Consider the following 24,320-nt stretch of genomic DNA (forward strand, 5'->3'; position numbering starts at 1 on the left):
GTGTGTGTGTATACATATATATATATACATATATATATATATACATATATATATATATACATATATATACATATATTGAAAATGTATATATACACACATTTTCAATAAAATTAAGAAAAACTAGGAAAGTAGTCTTTGGTCTAGATTATCATTGTGCAGCCAGCCCTCTGAGCTAAGCTAATGATAACTATTGTCCTCTTCCTCAAGGGACCAGTTAGATTAAGAAATAGTCAAGTTTACTGAAAGCCTCCATTTTTCTTACAGTCACAATATTCTTCTCTATGAGGACGGGCATGCTGTGGTGGCAGATTTTGGAGGTGAGATTTCCCTGAATAATACCCCAAATGTCATCAGTTTCTTTCTTCCTTCCTAGTTAGTGCCTGATATTGTATGATGAATCCAAAAATGTATTTCACACTGACAGCTATACTTCTCTAAGCCATTCAAATTCCAATGACACTGAATTTTGAAAGTATAACATTTATTTTCAGTTTTTCCACTTTTATATCCTCAGCCAAAAAAAGGAAGTGAGAATTTGAATATGATTTGATATCAAAATCTTAGACATAATCTTTGACTTTGGTTTGAGATATTTTCTTGACATGAATTTACTTTCTCTTTCCCTCAGAATCAAGATTTCTGCAGTCTCTGGATGAAGACAATATGACAAAACAACCTGGGGTCTGCTGCCACTTGTGTTCTCTATAATTACTAAACATTTAAAATGTGCAAACTCAGCCTGAAAGGAAGGAGAGTAGAGCAGTTTAAACTAGAAACACTGTCACTGCCCAGTGACAGAATAGTGTTTTGCATTTTTATTTTCAGTAAGCCACAGAAGAACTTTTGTAAGGCTTTGCTAAAAAAATAAATTTAGAAAATTTTATGGATAAAATAATGCTGAATTTGTTTTAAATATAACTGAAAGTTATATTTAGGTCACTTTAGGGTCCCTGGGTGACAATGGTTTGTTCTTGACTACTAACCTAAAGGTTGGCAGTTCAAACGCACCTAGAAGCAATGAGGAAAAAAGGTCTGGTGATCTACTACAGGAACAATTACAGCCAAGGAAATCCTATGGAGCAGTTCCATTCTATAACACATAGCGTCACCATGAGTAGGAACTCACTTGACAGCAATGAGTTTGGTTTTGGTTTATTAAGTAGTAAGGGGAGCAGTGGTGGTTCAGTGGTAAAATCTTGCTTCCATCCAGGTTTAATTCCCAACCAATGCACCTTAAGTACAACTGCCAACTGTTAGTAGAGGCTTGTGTGTTGGTAGGTTGCTGAACAGCTTTCATTGGAGCTTTAGGACTAAATTAGAGAAGGACAAAATCTTGGGGATCTACTTCCAAAAATCAGCCAATAGAAACCCTATGGATCACAATGATCAGATCTGCAATTGTTCCTGGGGATGACACAGGACCAGGCAGCATTTCATTCTGTTGTAAGTTACCATGAGTTGGGGGTTGACTCTACAGCAGCTAACAGCAACAACATTAAGCAGTAGAGTTAATATTTAACACATAAATGACTATAAAATTAGTTAAGGACTAAGTTTTTATTCACATTTTGCATTCTTGGTTCTTTGCACAGTGCCTGGCACATAGTAAATCCTCAATACATGTTTGGTGAATGAAAAACAGATTTTTTAAAAAAGAAGTCCAAAGCAGTAATGTAAACAAAGTCAACAAAAGCACAGAGAGAAAACATTTTCCTCTGATTTCTGCCTTTCTCAATCTAGCCCAGGGAACCTTTCCAGCCTTACCACAATGTCTCTCAAACCCCCTATACTTTAGCAAGTATAGCTCTTGGCCATCCCCACACATGTTGTCCACTTTCATATCATATGACTTTGCTTGTGTTCAATGCTGTACTTGGAAAGCCCTTCACAGCACCTCACATGGATGAAGTCTCTCATCTTGCAAGTCCCAGACAAGTTACCTATTTCAACACCCCACATTCCCCCCACACAAAGACCCAAGTACACAGAAAACCTTGTTTCTTTGGTGTTTTTATAGCACTCTGTTCATATTCTTAGTTTGTTCTTTTATTCATTCATTCAGCAAACATTTATTTAGGGCCTAACACATGTCAGGTACCATGAAAGGACCAGGAATGCAAAAGAAAATAAAAATTTTATCCTTTATCTCAAAGAGCTTATTGTCTAGTGGGGAAAACATAGTAATAAACAATTAGAATTGAAGCAATGTGAAATTTCAGTGGGAGAGTTATGCCAAAATATTATGGAGGTTCAGGAGGGAGGAATAGGAGTTAAGCAGATGATGATAAGAGTGGAAGAGATGCCAGGCAAAAGGAACAGAATGAGCAAAAGCACAAGGGAGGATGAGAAACACTTAAATTCCTGGGGGAGCTTCAAATAGCTTGGCAATATTGGTGTGTACAGTGTGAGGAAGACAAAGCTAGAGATGAGTTAAGAGAGGAAGACAGGAAACACATCATGGAAAATGCTGTATTGTAAGTAGGTTATGCATGCTGGTTCTTCCAATTAGATTTTACTCACTTATTCAACAAATGTTTATGGAGCTCCAACTGAATGCCAGACATTCTTTTAGAAACTGTAGATATAGCAGCAAATAAAATAAAAATATAGTTATCATGGAGCTGATATTCTACTGGGAAGCTATATACACCAAACAAATTAACAAATGTATATCAGGTGATAAATGTGATGAAGAAAAAATAAAGCAAAGTAAATGAATGGAGAATGATAGGGCATGGTTTAGATAAGGTGACAGGGAAAATAACACTTGATAAATAATATTCATACAAAGATTGAAAGTGAGAGTCATTTATGTGACTCCAGGAGAAGAACATTGCAGACAGGAGAAACAGTAAGAGGCCATGAGGTGGGAGGCAGTAGAGTGATTGGCGTGTTCAAGGCCAGAGTAGCTGCAATGGATGAGAAGGGAGAAGAGTGGTAGATGAAGTAAGGAAGATGAGAAGAGCATGCTCTCCTGTGGGCCTCATCTATTATGGGAGACATGAATCAGTGAAAGCAACAGTTGCCATGAAGTTGATTCCATATAGCATTCAGCTGTTAACTGAATAGTTAGAGGTTTTAGTCCATCAAGAGGTGCCTCAAAAGAACAGTCTGATGATCTACTTCCAAAAAATCAGCCATTGCAAACCCTATGGAGTACAAATCTACTGTGACACACTTAGGATCTCCAAGTGGGGCATAAAACAAACAAACAAATAAATCCATTGTTTCCAGTCAATTACTATTCATAGCAACCCTATAGAACAGGGTAGAGATGCATCACGGGGTTTCAAAGGCTGAAAATCTTTACAGAAGTAGAGTACCACATATTGTTCCCATAAAACAGCTGGTAGGTTTGAACCACTGACCTTTTTGTTAGCAGCCAAACACTTAACCATTGTGACACCAGGGCTCCTATATGGGTCATCCCACTTCCACTGCTATCAAGTCGATTCTAACTCATGTTGTTGTTGTTATGTGCCATCGAGTCAGACCTGACTCATAGCGACCCTCCTTGGGTTTCCAAGGCAGTATCACTACAGAAGTAGATTGCCCCATCTTCCTTCCAAGGAGTGGCTGATGGGTTTGAACTGCCAACCTTCTGGTTACCAGTCAAGTGCCTTAGACACTATGCTACCAGAGCTCCCTTCCAACTCATAGCAACCCTTTAGCACAGAGTAGAACTGTCCCCATGGTGTGTCCAAGGCTATAAATCTATATGGAAGCAGGCAGCTTCATCTTTTTCCCACAGGGCTGCTAGTGAGTCCAAACTACTGACCTTTTGGTTAGCAGATGAATGCTGTAACCTCTATTTTACCAGAGCTCCTTACATGGGATATGTTGTTTTTATGTGCCATCGAGTCGGTCCCAACTCATAGCAACCCCTCCTTGGGTTGCCGAGGCAGTATCACTACAGAAGTAGATTGCCCAACCTTCCTTCCAAGGAGTGGCTGGTGGGTTTGAACACAGAGATAGCTAATAAATGTTTTTCAACTCTGGTGACAAATTGAAATCTCTTCAGGACCTTTCAAAAGGCACAATGCCTGAATCTAACTTCTAGAAATTCTGATTCAATTGGCCCGTGGGTTGATCTTAGGTATCTGTATCATTTTAAAGTTTTACAAACCAGCCAGTTGAGACTCACTGACTAAATAAATTTTTTTTTGAATGAGACTGAGTTGAATAGAACCAACAGCAAATAATGTTACTTATTTTTAATCCTAGTGACATAGCCTTTAAGCACAAGTGCTACTCTAGATTTATTTTGATAACTTTTTTTTTTGCTAGTTATACGGCCTTATGTAAGTTCCCTAATCACTCTGTTGCTTCCCTGCGCAACAGTGGGCATACTGTATGCCTACTCCCAGTTATGCAATGTTATAACACAATGTATAATCTGCTATATAAATAGAGGCTATTTAAAATATAAAAACTCATGGAGAAGAATTGCATATGAGCACCATAATCAGAATAAAGATATTCTTGGAAAGCTGTAATTATGCATGATTTCAAAATAAGGTAGACATTTCAAAGGAATTGTCAGCAGCTACCATTATGCAGAGATTTGCAGTAAGAGTAATGAAAGAAAGAATACTAGACTCTCTCAGCAGAAATACAGAAAGGAAGGTGTTTGGCAAAAGCACTGCTATGATATACCCACTGCCATCAAGTTGATTCCTACTCATAGAGACGCCCATAGGGTTTCCAGGCTGTCAACCTTTATGGAAGCAGACTGCCTCATCTTTCTCCCACAGAGCAGCTGGTGAATTCAAATCTCCAACCTTTTGGTTAGCAACAATGCCTTAACCACAGAGCAACCAGAGTGTCTTTGATATGATTTGGAGCCATTGAATTTTAGAGCTGAAAGTGCCTGACTTGATTTTTGTCCTTGAGGAATGTGAGGTTCAGGTAGCATAAGTAACTTGCCCAGAGCTGCCCAAATAGTCAATGGGAGAGCCAGAGCTATTTATAGTTCTAATTGAGTGACTTCCTCAATTATAACCAAAAGGCCTGAACAAGGGACGGTGTCTCCCACATGGCCTGATTCACTCCCCGGGAGCCATAGAGTACCTGGATAAATTCATGGCTGCTGTTCAGAAGCTCATGAGATTTCTTTATGGTGACCTCTATTGGTTCCAAGGCTGTAAATCCTTATGGAAGCAGACTGCCTCATTTTTCTTCTGCAGAGCAGCTGGCAGGTTTGATCCACTGACATTTGGGTTAGCAACCAAATGCCTTAACCACTACACCACCAGAAATCCTTAGAAGAAAGGTACTCAGATAAATGACAGTGCTGCTGCTGCTATGGTTGTTCTTGTTGTTGGGTGCCTTCGAGTCAATTCTGACTCACATGGACCCTATATACAAGAGAAAGAAACACTGCCTAGTCCTGTGTCATCATCACAGTCACTGCTCAGTTTGAGCCCATTGTTGCAGCCACTTTGTTAATCCATCTCCTTGAGGATCTTCCTTTTTTGCTGGCCCTCTACTTTATCAAGCATGATGTCCTCCCCCCATGACTGGTCCCTCTTAATAACTTGTCCAAAATACATGAGACAAAGTCTCACCATCCTCCCTTCTAAGGAGCATTCCGGATATATTTCTTTCAAGAACGATTTTTTTTTTCATTCCTCTGGCAGTCTAGGTATATTTGATATTCCTCACCAACACCATAATTCAAATGTATAGATTTTTCTTTGCTTTTCCTTATTCATTGTCCAGGTTTGGCATGCATATGAGGTGATTGAAAATACCAGGTCTTGCATCAGGCACACCTTAGTTATTAAAATGACATGTTTGCTTTTTTTTTTTAAAAACACTTTAAAGAGATCTTTTGCGTAAGATTTGCCCAAGGCAATATATTGTCTAAATTCTTGATGTTTCTTCCATGCGCATTGATTGAGGAGCCAAGTAAAATGAAATTCCTGACAATTTCAATATATTTTTTCTGTTTATCATTATATTACTTAGTGGACTGGTTGTAAAGATTTTTGTTTTCTTTATGTTGAGATGTAATCCATACTAAAGACTAATCTTTGATCTTCATCAGTGAGGGCTTCAAGTCTTTTTCACTAGCAGCAAGCAAGGCTGTATTATGTACATATCGTAGGTTATTAATGGTCTTCCTCCAATCCTGATGCCGTGTTCTTTTTTCATATAATACAGCTTCTCAGGTTATTTGCTCAGTATACAGATTGAACAAGTATGGTGAGAGGATACAACCCTGACACACACATTTCCTGATTTTAAACCACATAGTGTCCTCTTGTTCTGTTTCATCTGTGTACAGGTTCTGGATGAGGGAAATGAAGTGTTCTGAATTTTCCACTCTTCACAATGTTATCTGTAATTTTTTATGCTTATACTGCTGTTCAAAGTTTCTTGATAATTAATATCATTGTGACATTTTGGGGAGAATTATGGATTTTATGTTTTTCAGTGAGTAAAGATGTTCCTTTGAGAAGCTGAACAGCAACAGACAACTGGATATGTGGCCAGTTTATTATACACATTGAGAGCAGTATTAATGCTATTTCATTTTATGCTTTATCCTATTTTATTTTATGCTTACATGTATCTTTTGAGAGCATCAGAGAAGACTACCAAATCCTCACTTAGAAGAATGCTGTTCTGCAGTCGAACAACTAAATGCTTGGTCAATGATTGTGGAAATTTCTTGACATGCAGAATCTCCGTTGGATGGCTCCTGAAGTGTTCACTCAATGCACTAGATACACCATCAAAGCGGATGTCTTCAGCTATGCTCTGTGTTTGTGGGAACTTCTCACCGGTGAAATTCCATTTGCTCATCTCAAGCCAGGTAAGATACATTGCAAATTAATGTCTTTCTGTTTTCCAAAGTTCAGTGCATTTTCATAACTGCAAGAAACTTTTTTTTTTTTTGTCCAAAAGTATTATTCTCAGAAGGATGGCAAATTGTTTTAAGGTATGTGCCCACTATAAAAGAGTTAAAGACCTAACTGTGATTTTAGACACAGGCACACAGAAGCATAGTTATATTTTATTGAAATGTGGGGCTGTAATTTATGTGTTGTTAATAAAACAAGCAAATGACTATGACCATGTGGCAGGTGGTGCAAATAATATGGACAATGTAATATCTACGTTTTGAAATGAGATTTTAGAAATGCCTTTTTAGTGTCTATGTAGAGGTGAGCTGAAAGTAGCAACACATAGAAATAACTTATCAAGGCTGCTTTATGAATGTATCACATTATACAAAAGAGAATTGTTTTTCCTAATAATATTATTTTATGTATATGGATATATTCCAAAAATGGGACTTCGTGAGTAAGCCTAGTTTTTGTTCAAAATATATATTATACTTTGTGTACAAATGGAAGATGGGAGATTGAGGACCTAAACACAGCCAAAATGTACACATATATGAGGTTTTAAGTAAACTATATTTGTGTCTATCACCCCATGTTATTTGGATTGATCTCATTCATATCTTGTCACACTGAACTCAGCTATTTACTTATTTGTATCCAATGGTAGACTTTTAAAGGAGCCCTAGTGGTACTATGCTTAAAGCACTCAGGTGCTAAGCAAAAAGTCAGCAGTTCAAACCCGTCATTCGCTCCACGAGAGAAAGATGTGGTAGTCTACCTCTGTGAAGATTACTGTGAAGATTCACGAAAGGTAATCTTGGAATAGCCTTGGAAATCCTATGGGGCAGTTTTACTATGTCCTGCTGGATCCTATGAGTTGGAGTCAACTAAAAGAGAATGGTTTTGGTGTCAGTTTAGTACACTTAAAATTGTTATAGCTAGCTATTCTAGTTGTTTTTCTTTCCATATAAATTTTAGAATCAGCTTTTCAATGTCTACGAGAGGGGGAAAAAAAAAGCTGGAAGTTAGTTGCATTACATTGGAGTACCAGTGGTGCATGAGTGCTCAGCTGCTAACCAAAAGTTTGGATGTTTGAGTCCACCAGAGGCACTCAGAAGTGCCTCAGAAGAAAGGCCTGTTGATCTATTTCCAAAAAAATCAGCCATTGAACACTTAACTGAGCACAGTTCTACTCTGACACACATAGGGTCACCATGAGTGGGAATCGACTGAATAGCAATTGGTTACTGGATAGATGAATTTTGGGAGAATTGACCTAACTGTATTAAGTCTTCCAATCCACAAACATAGTATATCTGTCTTTCAATTTAGGTTTATTTTAATTTCTCTCATAAATATTTATTGTAGTTTTCAGTATAAAATCAAACAAACCTTGCACATATTTTTAGGTTTATCTCAATGTAATATTGTGGTTTTGACACTATTACAATTTTTTTTTTTAATTTCAATGTCCAATTGTTTTTTGGTACTATATAGAAATATAATTAATTTTTTATATAACAACCTAATGTCCTGCTGGGAGCTCTGGTAACGTAGTGGCTAAGGCACTTGACTGCTAACCAGAAGGCTGGCAGTTCAAAACCACCAGCCACTCCTCAGGAGGAAGATGGGGCAATCTATTTCCATAGTGATACTGCTTTGGAAATCCAAAGAGGGGTCGTGATGAGTTGGGTCCGACTTGATGGCACATAACAACAACAATAATGTCCTACAACCTTGTTAAACTCACTTATCAGTCCTAGTAGTTCTTTTATGTATACCTTGGGATTTTCTGGAAGCTCTGGTGGCATAGTGCCTAAGGCATGTGACTACTAACCAGAAGGCTGGCGGTTCAAACCCACCAGCCACTCCTCAGAAGGAAGGTTAGGTAATCTCCTTCTGTAGTGTTATCACCTCAGAAGCCCAAGGAGGGGTCACTATGAGTTGGATCCGACTTGAAGGCAGTAAGTTTGGTTTTTGTTTTTTTGGTATTTTCTACATATATGATTATGTCCTCTGTGAATAAAGATAATTTTATTTCATTCTTTCCAATATGTATGTCTTTGATATCTTTTTCTTGCCCTCTTTCACTGGCTAGACCTCCAATACACCACTGAATAGAAATGGTGACATATATAATTCAAATTAAGATTCTTCTCAACATTTCATCTACCACCGCCCTAGTTCAAACTTCCATCTTCATCAGTTGAATCACTGTAATAGTCTTCTTTCTTTTTTTTTTTTTTTTTTCGGTTTTAAACATTCCTTTACTCAGATTATCATGAACATTTTATTTATTTATTTACTTCAGAATTTGTTTTAAATTCAACAGTTCATAGGTGTTCTGCATGTAAGTCATACTACTGTTGGGCTGAGAGTCAGCCCTTGGGAGTGAGTCTTATCCCAGGCCTGAAGTGTATCCCAAGGCCACAGTCTTGTGGGTCCCACCAGACTCCATCTGACCAGTAATTCTGGTCATTATTGTGTTTTTGAATTTTGTTCCATGTTTTTCCTCCCACTCTATCCAGGATCTCCAGTTTTTGTCCCTTCCCAAGTGGTTGGCATTGGTAGCTGGGCACCATCTACTTTTCCATTCTCAAGCTCCATCATATCCTAGGGCTTATTGCTTCCAAATACCCTTGGTTTTCTTCACTTTTCTTTGCTTCAGATGAGAGGAGACCATTAACTGCATTTTAGATGGCCGCTTGAAAGCTTTTAAGACCCCAGTCACTACTCACCAAAGGAGGTTATGGAACAAGACTTTTATGTATTCTGTTGTGCCAATTGAGCCCGGTGTACCCCAATACTATGGTCATGAGTTGGCAGACCCAGTGGTTCTCTCTCCCAAGGTATTTGGCTGTCTCTGAGGGATTACTCCAAGTCTGTCTTCTGTTGCTTCTGTAATGATTGTAGTTATTTTGTATCACAAATAAATGTGCAAGATTAGCCACACCTGAATCTATCATTGGTCTAGAGTATATTCCTGTTCACCAATCCCCATCTGATCTTCTCAGTTGTGTGTGCATTTATCTGTAGCCTGGTGTTTGGTGTCAGTGATAATGCAGTATTGTGCATATACTGGTATTAGCCTCTGTGTATCTTAGGTGCACAATTTGGTGTCCTCCCTTTCTCCAGTGTTATCATGCTGGTCACATACTCTTTCCATACTATCCCTCCCCTTACCCAACTCAGTGTGTGACCCCCAACTAGTCTGGAATTTTATTAATGTAATAGCCTTTTGATTGTTCTCCCTTTCTCCATTCTTATTTTCTCTTCCTCTTCAATTCTTATACATCCACTGGTATGATAGTAAAGGTACATAAACTCGATTATGCTACTGTTGCTTAAGATCATTTTGTTTTCCCATACTCTCAGGATTAAATCTCTTAATCCTTAATATACCCTGCAAGAGTCTATGTGATCCTATATCTCTGACTTTAGTCATACCATTTCACTTTCACTGTAGCTTTTATTTCTCTTACTATATTGCATTTTCTTTTGTTTCTCTTAACATGTTGCATTACTTGTGGCCTCTGGGCCTTTTCATAAGCTCAATTTCCTCAGTAAATGCAGTTATTAATGACTATTTCAAAGATTATTTGTGAAGATCAAATGATATATTTTTTGACAAAGTTTATGAATTAAAAACTCTTCACAACTGAAAGATGAAAGATAAGGGTAAAGGATAATACAAGGCCAAGTCTTTCTAAGTTTCTATATGAGTAATACTCTCATTCTCCAGGTTGTCTACATAGAAAACTCAAAGTCATCTTTTTCTCTTCTTTCATCATCTTTCTGTCCTTCTTCTCTTCTTCATTTCCTTTCTTTCTCTTTTAAAATTATTTTCTTATTTTTATATTCTAGTTTCTAAATATTTCTCAAAACTCTCTTTCTTCAATGCTACTTCCTGTCATTTACCATTTCACATAGAGTTCTGGACAGTATCTTAAATGATCTTTGTCTCCAGTTTTGCTCCTCGTCTTTCTTTCATCTATGCACCATACTATGGCTAGATTCAGCTTTCTGAAAATTTAAATTTGGTCATATGTTTCCCATATTTAAAATCCTCAATGTTATTCTTCTCCTTTTAAGATAAAAATAATCTTCTTAAAACAATCTACAAAGCCCCCATGATGACGTTTCTGCTTCACTCCTCAGGTCTACCTCTCAGCACTTGCAGCTTCTCCTTTATGTTTCAATCACAGGAATCTCTCATCTCCCCAACACGATATGTCTCTTCTCTCCCCCGTGCCTTTGCGCACACCGTTACCTCTGCTAGACACACTCTCCCCTACTTCTCATTACACTAATTCCAATCTGCTTTTAGGTCTTAGCTTAAATATAATGTGTGAAATATCTTCCTCAATTCTCCAGCATTGACTTAAGTGCTTTCCCCTCCATGCTCCAAATTACCATTTATCATAATATTTGTTATAGTATTTATTCACATCATTTTGTAATTTCCTTCACTCCATTGTCTTTTTATAGTTATAAACAGAGGACCTATATTATCATCTATACCTCATTATCATTTGTTAATTATAAAATGAATATTTTAAGGAGATAAAGATAACTCCTGTCATAGATCTTGAGAAATATTTACTCTTTTTGAAGGGAAAATATTATGTAGTAAAACAGTTAAAAGTCTTGCCTAAGAATAACTTGACTCTTATATTCTAGATATTAGAATTTATAGCATCATATTGGAAAGAGTGTTTGTTTATGATAGATGTTGAATTTTTTAAAGCTGGACAGTGACTATGCATCAAGAAACAAGACTGCTAATATCATTGCAGTGGTTAGGCAATCTAATATATGTTTAGCAATAAATTATATGGAGCATCAGATTCAATAGAAGCTACATATTAGCCATTTTCAATAAGAAACAAATCCTTGACTACAATGTGTGGCAGCGTTATCAATTACAGTAGTAGCAGCATTATACATGGCTCGTCTTTCTGGCTTCATTGGATCCTACCTCCTGGGAGAAGTATAAAAGTAGAACACAAATATTACTATTGACTCCTATAAAAGTGAGACATGCACTGTCAGGGGACCTTATGGTCAAGGTCTCTTTTGTACACCTTTTTATAAAGTGTATATTTACCTTATAATCTCAGGTTAGAAAAAAATAAACAAAAATGACATCACATTCAGCACCTCTGTGATATCTGAGTTCCCTCTGTGCCAAGGGTCACTAGTTCACATGTCCACAGGGCCAGGGGAAGCAGACAAATACTTGAGACAGGATGGTGTGGCAAACTGGAAGTCATGTCCTCTGCCTCAAGGGATGGCTGCCACCCAGTTCCAGATACTGGTGTCATTAGAATTAAGGGATGTGTGCCCTTGTTGCCATGTAAACTAATGTGTTTATTATTAGAAATCTAAAGATTTTAAAATTTTTATAATTCTACTTAATTTTCTTTTCTTTTCCTTTCTTTCCTTTTTTTTTTTTTTTTTTTTTTTGAGGCTATCACTGTAGAGGCTACAGAGAGTTGGCATAATGTGTAAGAAAGAGTCTTGTGACTGTGGGAAAGTTACTTAACCTAGGTATACCTCAGTTTCTTTTAAAATGAGGATAATAATGGGACCTACTTCAAAGAATTAGAACACTGCCTATCAATAGAAAGCAGTCAACAAGTGTTACTTCTTTTTGTTACTTTGAGGCTACCATGGAGTACCTCTTCTGGGCCAGGAACTGTGCTAGAATGAGTACAAATAGCAGTGGGGAATTGCTCAGTCCCTCAAATTACTCACAGTGCAAAAGAGAAGTGAGGAAAACGCAATCAACAGAGTAAATGCCCCACTAGAGTAAAACACAGAAGAATAAGGACGCTCCCTAGAAAGACCTCCTGCCTGGACTAGAGGTGGGAGAAGGATACCACGGAAGGCTTTTTAGAGAAGATTAAACGTGAACTATATCTTAAAAAGATATGTTCTAATGAAATAAATAAATTGTGGGAAGGTGGGGAAGGCATTCCAACAGAAAGCAGAATGGGCCAAGCCCACAGGCATGAGAGATTCATTAATTGGATAGGGATGAATGAGAGAGTACAAAGAAGTTATTTCCAAGACTCAAGGCTGTGAGTTTAAATTGAAGCTAAATACTAAAGGGCCTTGGGTGTCAACCATGGAATTTCACTGTAGGGTTGATTTTAACCAGGGATATAGTGCAACACTGTTATTATTTTACAACATTCCCCCTTGGTGCAAAGGACAGTTTGAAGTAGAAGAGTTCACACCCAGAGGCAATGAGACCAGCTTAGTTTAGATGATGATTTGTAAGATCTTAACTTGGGTGGTGAATTTGGAAGAGAAAAGAAGGATTGGTTTGAGGAGATTTTAATAAGACTTGCAATGGATTGAGGTGGAAGCACAGGGAGTAGGAGGAGTCAAGGATGACTTCCAGGCTTCTACCTTAGCCAGCAGGATAGTGGGTATAGAAAGAGGAGTTGATTTGTGAGAGGAATGAGTAGATTACAAAAGGAAGACAAGATGTGAAGCAGGCAGAAAGAGACCCAAGCAAGATGAGCTCGTATGACCTGGCAAACATGAGCTGGCCTGGATAAATCTCAGAGAAAAGCACCAACTCCTGCTTCGCCAATTTTCTTTCTTTCCTGGCCCTGTCTGCTCTGATATATCACGAGAAACCAAAGAAAGCTAGAATGAATTTATCCATCAATTATGTATTATATCCAATATAATTCTCTTATAACGAGGTACCTAATTTTGTAGATCACTTTCAGATTATAGTCTGGGGCCAAAGGAAAATCTTCATGTGTAATGCCAGCTGGTTCATGAGAAGACTCAACTCTATATCTGAGATTTCCTTAGTGCCAGGCTTTAACTAAGGATGTGGCAGTAAATTAAGAACATCTGCCAATTTATTCTTGTCTGATTTTGATAAGGCTTCATATTGAGATTCTAACTCAGAGTTTCAAACTGTCAGTCCTACAGCCAAAATGGATTGCAGATTTTTTTTTTGTCTTACATATGTCTTTAAAAATTATGAATTAAAGTGTATTTAGAGACACAGTTATATCACAGGTCTGATATCTGTAGCCATTTGAATTTGCAACCCTTGCTTACATATTAGATGGTCATGCTCTTCTTCACATAGGAGGACCCTAAAGCTTCTCAAATATAAAAACATTAAAGGGTACAGGCACACTGGTGATGTGGACTACATTTTGACAAGTGGTAGGGAGACAGGAGCAAGCTAAAGTTCTGATATCACATGTTTGTTGCACTAGCTCTCATCAGTTTATCACTGAAAAGACAGGAGGCAGCCAATCACTGCACAGATCACTGGAAATATCAAATCTGTCCAATGGATGGTGATATTTCTATGAATATAGCTGATATTAACATTCCAATACTTCATTACACTGACAAAGATTTCAATGAGAACAGACAATAGTGCAAATTAATCTATTCTTCTGACAGTCTGTAATGAGAATGGGATGTGGTTTAAAAAATTAAGCCATTCATAGGGCAATCTCAAGATTGCAATCTCACGGTCCCTCTCAGATGCTATATACTCTGGTGATAAGATTGAAAAGTGTCATTTTAACAAAGAATATGTCCTAGTGCTTGCTGGGTTGGTAGAACACATTTGCTTTGTCTCACCACAACTTTGCACATTAAAAACAATGAAGTGGGGTCAATTGTATCTTTTAGATCACACATATACACAATCAAATTGAAAAAAAATTCTACCAATTTTATTTTAGTCAAAACTCTCAACTCTCTTTTTCATATGAATGTGGGGATTTAATTTTATAAAACAGAAGAAAAAACATGATAGGTTATTTTAAGAATTCAGACTCTGGTACCAAGTTATCCATAAGCAGTGTGTTGCTAATTAAGTTCATCATGTAAACTTGCATAGTCATCCTCTCTGCATTGGCCAGATAGCATCATGAGCTGGGATGGATGACAGAGGAGATGGTTTGTAGCTTAACAATTTGCAGTAACTCAATGTAATATTTACTGAGATCTACTCAGAGAGAATATGTCTCAAAAGAAACTGAATCTTCTTGTTTAAACAGAACTGAAAATGTACAAAGATGTTTCAGATATTCAGTTTTTAGGTACAGGCTAACGGAGCTCTGTTAGCATAGTGCCTAAGGCACTTGACTGCTAACCAGAAAGGCTGGCGGTTCAAACCCACCAGCCACTCCTCAGAAGGAAGGCTAGGCAATATACTTCCATAGTGATACTGCCTTGGAAACCCAAGAAGGGGTTGCTATGATTCGGGTCCTACCAGACAGTACATAGTAATAATAATAATAACAACAACAAAAGATATTAATTGGCATTAATCCATGATCTTTATTCCTTCATTCAACAAATGAGTCCTATATAACAGGATCAGAGCTATGCTGGCATAGTGCCTAAGGCATTTGACTGCTAACCAGAAGGTTGGAGGTTCAAATCCACCAGCCACTCCTTGGAAGGAAGATTGGCAATCTACTTCCATAGTGATACCTCCTTGGAAACCCAAGGAGGGGTCACTATGAGTCAAGTCCAACTCCACAGCACATGACAACAACAATAATATATTGTCTTCCAGTAGAAATAATATTTTGAGTTACCTAATTCATCAATGGAATCAGTGAATATTGTGTTTATTGAATGCCTAGTAATGACCAGTTTATGTTTTAGGCATGGGATACAAAATGGTGAAAATATGCAGTTCCTCCCCTCACAGAGCTTATGATCTATTTACAAAGGCAAGCAAGTAAATTAGCAATTAAGTATAGCACAGCTACTGCTAACCAGAAGGCTGGTGGTTCAAACACACTAGCCACTCCTCGGAAGGAAGGATGCACAATCTACTTCCATAGTGATACTGCCTCAGAAACCCAAGGAGGGGTCGCTGTGAGTTGGATCCAACCCAAGAGCACATAACAACAACAACAACAACAGCTATGATAGCTAGCACAACAACACCTATGAAGCTCTATGGGGGTTTCCAACAAGGACAGCCAAAGAAACTCTATCTAAACTAAGACCTAAATGATTAAAAAAAAAAAAAAAAAAAAAAAAAAAACCTCACTGCTGTGGAGTCAATTCCTACTCATAGTGACCCCTCCTTGGGTTTCTGGGGTGGTATTACTATGGAGGGAGCTCTGGTAGCATAGTGGTTAAGACACTTGCCTGCTAACCAGACGGCTGGCGGTTCAAACCCACCAGCCACTCCTCGGAAGGAAGGTTGGGCAATCCTACTTCCGTAGTGATACTGCCTCGGAAACCCAAGGAGGGGTCGCTATGAGTCGGGTTTGACTCAACGGCACATAACAACAACAACAACATTACTATGGAAATAGATTGCTCAACCTTCCTTCCAGGGAGTGGCTGGTGGGTTTGAACTGCCAGCCTTCTGGTTAGCAGTCAAATGCCTTCGGCAGTATGCCTCCAGAATTCCTAGACCTAAATGATAGTAGATGTTATACAAGAAAAGATGTTGGGAAATAGAATTCCAAGCCAAAGGGGTAGCCAATGCAACCATAGCTGTGGAGTCGGATCTGATTCATAGCGACCCCTCCTTGGGTTTCTGAGGCAGTATCATTACGGAAGTAGATTGCCCAACCTTCTTTCCAGGGAGTGGCTGGCGGTTTGAACTGCCAGCCTTCTGGTTAGCAGTCAAGTGGCTTAGGTACTGTGCCACCAGAGCTCCCGGACAAAGGAGTAACATGAGAATTTATGATGGGGCTATAAGAAGCAGTCATTAATTTCCTTATTATGCAGTCATTCATTTACTAAATTTTATTAAAAACTATCGCACTTTACAGACTTTTTTTTCTTAGTTTGTTGTCAGTTACTTAGAATCCTCAATCCATTTTGTCACATGAATAAATAAAGTTATTGCATGCTGTATTGAATGCTTGTTCTGTAGCTCCCTATCTTATTTCTTTTGAGAGCAACACTGACAATCTCTATTTAAATCTTTTCTTTCTTTGATGTAGTATTTATAAACAATTAAGAACTTGAATTCACATATGGACACTGTGATTATGTAAACCCTTAGGGCTGACTTACAAAATTGTGTTTAATTCGAATATGGTTATTCAGAATAATGGGAGTAGGAGAAAGCTTTGCTTCACAATTGTCCATCCCAAACAGAAGCCATTAGTCACAAAAGGATATGTAAATTTAAATTATATTAATAAAAGTTAAATAAAATTAAAAATTTAGCCTCTCATTTGTACATGAGGGATAAACACATAACCATATTTGAAGTGCTCAGTAATCATGTATGGCTAGTGGCTACCATATAGGACATTACAGAACATTTCTATCATTGCAGAAAGTTCTATTATATGGTGCTACTCTAGACCCTAGAATTTAAGTTTTATTAAATTTAACTATCTCAGGTCAGTGTTGAAGAAACAGTAGAAGCTCAGTAGTTATTGATACTATTTTGAAATTAGCTTTATTCTGTTTTAATGGCAGAATTTCATTATGAAAATAGAAACCAACATTCACATAGTTTATTTCACATATATTATCTAGGAATCAAGGTAAAAATTTGATTAATGGGCTGATAGTATCTTTCCTGAATCTGGAATGCCAGAGAAATATCCCAGCTGTTAGTATAACACAGCCTCTTAAGCAAGACTGACAAAGCAATCTCAAAGCTAACAAATTTCAATTCCATTACTCCTCATGTTGTATTGACCACTTTTTGCCAGAAGTATTAATGAGTCGCATCACTGCCCAAAGTGTGTAAAGCAAAAGGGAAGGAGATGCCAAGGCATTGCAGAGTCCACTCTGAATAATGAAGAATTAAATATCATTCATCTTAAACTGATTTTCCAGACACTGTGCCAAAAAGCAAACAAGTTAGTCTATACATTTGATATCAGGGTCTAAAAGAGTTTCAAGGGGGATGAATAGCCCTTCCACACCCATTAGGGTATGTATAATTAGTTAAAATACACTCACTATACTGGTTTATGTGCTTATATCTACACCAGCTCAATAATATCAAAGTGGTCATAAGGTGGAAAACTAGAATATAGAAGATGAATGATCATCAAGCATCAGGTTATTTGTTTGCTTATTAATTTTCCTCATTCTAGAAAGTTAAAAAAGGCCAGGAGATGCCAATGTAAGGAATCTAATGTACCCATTTTTTCTGAGACAAAAGACACATTCTATAAATCATATTAAGTATGGTACATATATTTTGACAAATCTTTTGTTTCTTCATTTTCTTGGTGTCAGCAATTATAATTCTACCTGATAGTAACTAGAAATATTTGGCAAATGTGATAATGCAAATATTCTACAAAGGACATTGAAGAGAAGAGTAAAATGAAATTCCTACTTAACTCTTTCCTCAACCTGCTACCACTACACAGCTATTAAAGAAAACATTAAAATACCAGTAAGTAGTTAGATAAAGAACATGGACTTCACATTTTAAATACAAATAACTAGTATTTGGGGAAATGTTAAGCCTCACTACTTATCAAATAATGCAATTTAAATAACAAAAATGAGCTGATACATTTACCTCTCAAAATAGCAAACTGAAAAATAAAATTAAAGTACCCATCACCTTCAAGTAAATTTCAACTCATGGCAACACCATGTGTTATAGAGTAAAATTGTTTTGCCATAAGCAGATCATCTGGCCTTTCTTTCACAGTACTGCTGGGTGGATTTGAATGGCCAACCTTCAGGTTAACAGTTGACTGCAAACCATTCCTGCTCCTTAAAAAAAAAAAAAAAAACTCAAATTCACTGCCATGAAGTCTATTCTGATTCACAGTGACTCACATTGGGTTAACAAGGATGTCAATTTTTGTGGAAGTAGATTGCCTCATCATGCCCCCTCAGAGCAGCTAGAACTGCTGGCCTTCAGGTTAGCAACCAAATGCCTCACTCACTACCACAAAACCAGTGTCATCGAGTTGATTCTGACTCATAGTGACTGCCATTGGGTTTCTGAAGCAGTAAATCTTTACGGAAGCAGATTGCCCAGTCTTCCTTCCATGGAGTGGCTGGTGGGTTTGAACCACCAACCTTCTGGTTAGCAGTCAAATGCCTTAGGCACAGCACCGCCAGAGACCTCTTTTTGTGCTCCTTCAAAAAAACCAAACTCACTGCCATGAACTAGTTTCCTACTCATAGTAACCCCTCCTTGTTTTTCGGAGGTGGTATCTCCTTGGAAACCCAAGGAGGGGTCGCTATGAGTCGGATCCAACTCGACAGCAGCGAGCCTTGGCGTTGGCCTATTTCTACAGAAGTATATTCTGCAACCTTCCTTCTGAGGGTGGCTGGTGGGTTTGAACCGCCAGCCTTCTGGTTAGCAGTCAAATGCCTTAGGCACTAGGCCACCAGAACTCCCTTGTGCTCCTTAGGAACCTTGAAATTAGCAAAATCCTTTATAAAATTAGAATACTCAATTCCTGTGCAAGTGTGATAATAGCTCTCTCATACATTTGTTATGAGAAAATGAGTAAATACTATTGTTTAGGAAAGTAGTTTCTCAGTCAGTAGGTATCAAAACCTTTGAAAGTAGTTGTCTTTAGACATTTATTCTAGTTCTTAAAATATTGTAAATAAATAATCTATGAAAATAATCATATTTAAAAAAAAATTCTTGGAAGTGTTTATACCCAAATTTGTAACAACTTAAAACTGAGAATGATTAAATAAATCACACTAAATTCAGAGTCATTACATATAATGTTAAGAGTTTTTTTTTTTTTTAATTTTTTATTGTGATTTGGGGAAGGTTTTCAGAGCAAATCAGTTTTCCATTTGACAATTCATATCCATTTTGCTTCATGATGTTGATTGCAATGTCTGTAATATAAAACCTCTTGTCCTTTTTTCTCCCAGTGTTTCCTATTTCCATTCCTTTCTTACCTATCTCTTACTGCCTTTTGAACTTTATCCTTGGGCAAATGGCTGATTGTTCTAAGGAGTGTGTACCTCCCTGAGCTCTGGTAGCATAGTGCCTAAGGCACTTGACTGCTAACCAGAAGGCTAGCGATTTAAATCTACCAGCCACTCTTCGGAAGGAAGGCTGGGCAATCTACTTCTGTAGTGATACCACTCGGAAACCCAAGTAGGAGTTGTTATGAGTCAAGTCCAACTCGATGGCACATAACAACAACACAGACTTGTCTATTGCTTGGCTGAAAGTTGAGCCAAACAGAGGTGAGTTCAGGTCCAGGCTTGAAGGGTGACTAGGGTCATGGTCTTGAGGATTCCACGAGAGTTAATCTGACCAGTGAGCCTAGTCTTTTTATTATTTTGAGTTTTGTTCTGTGTATTTCTCTAATTCTGTCTAGGACCTTCTAATATGACCCCTTTCAGATTAGTCAGTAGTGGTAGCTTGTTTCAGGGTCATAGAGGCTGAAGTTTGTGTGGTCTCTTAGTCCTTTGGACTAATTGTTTCCTTAGGTCTTTGATTTTCTTCATTGTTCTTTGCTGCAGACAGTGAGAGACTGATAGTTACACCTTAGATGTCCATTCGCAAATTTTTTGAGATCCCAGTTGCTACCATCAAAGTAGGATGTAAAACATTTTCTTTGTATACTATCTTGTGTCCGTTGATCTTGATGTCCCCTAAGATTATATTCCTGAGCCCCCAGGCCCAGTGACTCATTCCTTCAAGGTATTTGATTATGGCTAAGAAGTTTTCATAACTTTGTCCCCTGTATGCTCTACTATATTCATGGATATATTTGCAGTATATGTAATTACATAAGTAGAAATATCCTCTGTCAAAACTTTATGTATTTGTAGATTTTGTTTCATTTGGATTCCCACACCAGTTCGGCTTGCATGTCTATCTACTTGTAGATTATTACTACTGTTATTGCAGGATTGTATATGTAATAGTATTTATCTCTGTTGCCTGTACTGTTGGGCTTTGCCTAGTGTCTTCCTTTGCCTTGATCATTTTGTGCTCACCTCCCCCTACATCGAGTCTTAATAATTTGATAAAATCCTTATATTTAAGTTGTTGTTGTTGTTGTTGTTATGTGCCATCAAGTCAGCCTCAACTCATAGCCACCCCTCCTTGGGTTTTCGAGGCAGTATCACTATGGAAGTAGATTGCTCAACCTTCAGACCCACCAGCCTTAGGAAAGAAAAAGAATTACATAACTGCATATCCCATATGAGCTCAACAGTATGAAGAATACTTAGATAATACATTAAAATTTTAGCACTGGTTCTTCTGAATAATAAGATTTTATTCTTTGTAAAATTTTCCATTTTCTAAATTTCTACATTGGCAAGTATTCATTTTACAATTGGTAAAATATTATAGTAATTCTGAATAATAAAGCAAAATATTCAGTTGCATTGCATATAATTTCACAAAATCTACTGGAAATAGATAAGCATAATTTAAATAGGGTAAATTTTGGTGAGGGGGAGGTAGACAGTGTAAGTCATATCTCAAAGGTTATTAAAATAAAGACAGAGATATAGGATACCACAATCTGGCAGACAGGAAGCAGCAATGACCTGGAATTTAAGCCTCCCACTGGTACGGAGCAATTATTTCTGAGAAACTGAAAGAGCTTCATGTGTTGTTTACAAAATATTTTCAATCAGAAGTATGCTGAAGAAAGTATAGACTTTGGAAAAAGACAGGCAAACCTGGATTTGATTCCTGGCTATACCAGCTACTAAGTTAGAAAAGAAGTAATTGTTGTCAAGTCAGTTCGCACGTTTGGCAACCCAGATATTTCACAGTAGAACAGTGCTCTGTAGGTTTGTTGGAAGTAGGTCTCCAGGCCTCTATTCCAAGGTACCTCTGGGTTTATTCAAACCATCAACTTTTGGTTAGTAGCCAAGCACTTAACTATTTGTGCCAACTAGTGGCTCATTAGGAGCTCTGGTAGCACAGTGGCTAAGACACTTGCCTGCTAACCAGACGGCTGGCGGTTCAAACCCACCAGCCACTCCTCGGAAGGAAGGTTGGGCAATCCTACTTCCATAGTGATACTGCCTCGGAAACCCAAGGAGGGGTCGCTGTGAGTCGGGTTTGACTCATAACAACAACAACAGTGGCTCATTATCAACTATTATTTATATATAAAATTTTCATAAGTTAAAAACTAGTTGTATATATATATACACACACACACACACACATGCATGCACTCCACATGTACACATATGAAAACAGTATATACCTTGCATGGTTACTATGAATATTATGGTGTTTTCCTTAAAAATAGCGATAAGTTTGCTTTCAGAGGGATATAGAAACCATTTGGTGCAGAACAGGAAAATGTTTAGCAATGAGGAATCTACAATGAAGCCCCAAGAATCACATGTGTACTCTACAGTAATGGAGATTTAAGAGAGCAATATTCAGGGGGGGGGAAAAAAAAAAAAGAACCTTGTGGTTAAGTGATCAGCGGCTAACAGAAAGATTGGCAGTTTGAACTCATGAGCTGTCTTCAGGAGAAAGACATGGTAGTCTGCTTCCATGAAGATTACCACCTTGGAAACTCTAAGGGGCAGTTCTACTCTGTCCCATAGGGTCACTATGAGTAGGAACCAACTTTTAATATTCAGAAAGGAATCGGTGGGGGTACAAATGGTTAATGCACTCAGCTGCTAACTTAAAGGTTAATAGTTCAAGGCCATCAAAAGATACCTCAGAAAAAAGACTAGGCAGTTTATGTTTGAAAAAGTGATTAATTAATAGACCTACTAAGGGATAGCTTGAAAAATAATGAAAATAGATGTGTAACTTGAAGACTTGAAGAATGTAATCAATGTCACCAAAGTGTACATGTAGAAACTGATGAAATGTTGTATGTTTTGTTGTGTGTGTATTAAAAAAAAAAAAAAAAAACTATGGAGCACAGCACTACTCTGACACTGACTGCCTCAATAACAACTAGTTTTTTTAATATTGAGAAATGCAGGCAGGCAAGTAACACTCAAGAGGAGTTCAATCAATAAGTGGAATTAACTGAAATAAATGAAGAATTTGGGGTAGGATCTCTGCTGGCATAGTGCATTAGGCATTTGCCTGCTAACCAGAAGGTCAGTGGTTCAAACCCACCATCTGCTCTGCAGAAGGAAGATGGGCAATCTACTTCAGTAAAGATTTATAGCCTCAGAAACCCAATCGGGGTTGCTATGAATCCGAATCAACTCAGTGGCAGTGAGTCTGGTTTTATACATATATTAGGACCTCTGGTGGTGCAGTGCCTAAGGCTTTTAACTGCTACCCAGAAGGCTGGTGGTTCAAATCGACCAGCCACTCCACAGAAGGAAAATGGGGCAATCCACTTCTGTAAAAATTTGCTGCCTGGGAAATTCAGTGGGATTTGCTATGAGACAGAATCAACTGGATGGTAGTGAGTTTGATATCACACTGCCATCAAGTTGGATCCAACTCACACCAACCCCTCCTTGGATTTCCGAGGCAGTATCACTACAGAAGTAGATTGCCCAAACTTCCTTCCAAGTAATGCATGGTGGGTTTGAACCTCCAGCTTTCTGGTTAGCAGTCGTGCCTTAGACACTAAGCCACCAGAGCTCCTTGATATAAATATTAAAAATAAAAATCCAAACATCCTTGTAACCAGTAATGGGATTTAACTTTAAAAATATATATTATGCCCAAGTGCAAGGTTTGCACAAGTGCAAGGTTCATGGCTCCCCTTCTTTGCTATATGTCAGCTAAGCTCTTTAGCCTGGAGTATGTGACATTGGACCATCTGACTCAATCTACCTTTCAATCATTACTTCCTATAACATCCTGTACATACCCTATACTTTAGTCACTCTAAAACTACTTGCCCTTCTTGTGCTCCTGGATCATTGTTCCTTTGTTATTTTATAAATTCCCCCTTTTCAGTATTTGTTGACTGAATAATCAAATGAATAAACAATTATAAACATAAAGTCATAGTTTCAAGTTAGCCACCTTTTTGTTTAAATCACTAAAAAACACAAGCACAGAGATCTCTTTTAATGTCATCTGATATTGCACAGATTGATATGCACACGCACACACACACAAAAAAAATATATAATTATTGTGATAAAATAATAAACATCACTATTTGTTTCCAAAATTTTTTCATTTCACTCTCTATCCATTAAGCACTAATCCCTAAACCTTCCCCACCTCCAGTCCCTGGTAACCTCTAATCTTTCTGTCTTAATTAAATTTCCTGTTCTAGATATTTCACATAAGTGGGGTCATACAATATTTCTTCTTTTGCACCTGGCTTATTTCACTCAGTTTTCAAGGTTCATTCATGTCCTAGTATGGATCAGGACTTCACTTCTCTTTATGGCTGAATAAATATTCTATTGTGTGTCTATACCACATTTTGTTTATCCATTCATCTGTTAATCGACACTTGGGTTGCTTCTACTTGCTATTGTGAATAGTGCTGCAATGAACATTGGTGTACAAGTATCCCACAGATTGAGTTTGATGACTTTGTTGGAGTCCTT

The 24,320-nt window shown here is 37.7% G+C and overlaps 1 protein-coding gene across 1 annotated transcript in view; it reads left to right on the forward strand.

The window, feature by feature from the left end:
• The window catches only part of LOC103204430 (serine/threonine-protein kinase TNNI3K), a 661,050-nt gene that overhangs the window by 518,140 nt on the left and 118,590 nt on the right, over positions 1-24,320 (forward strand). The window contains exons 20-22 of the mRNA XM_042782150.1: positions 265-317; positions 629-681; positions 6,688-6,820. Coding sequence (XP_042638084.1) covers positions 265-317; positions 629-681; positions 6,688-6,820 — 239 coding nt within the window. The remainder of the gene's footprint in view (positions 1-264; positions 318-628; positions 682-6,687; positions 6,821-24,320) is intronic.

This window comes from Orycteropus afer, unplaced genomic scaffold, assembly GCF_000298275.1.
Source record: "Orycteropus afer afer isolate SDZICR_OR568_19922 unplaced genomic scaffold, OryAfe1.0 scaffold00248, whole genome shotgun sequence".
Lineage (NCBI taxonomy): Eukaryota > Metazoa > Chordata > Mammalia > Tubulidentata > Orycteropodidae > Orycteropus > Orycteropus afer.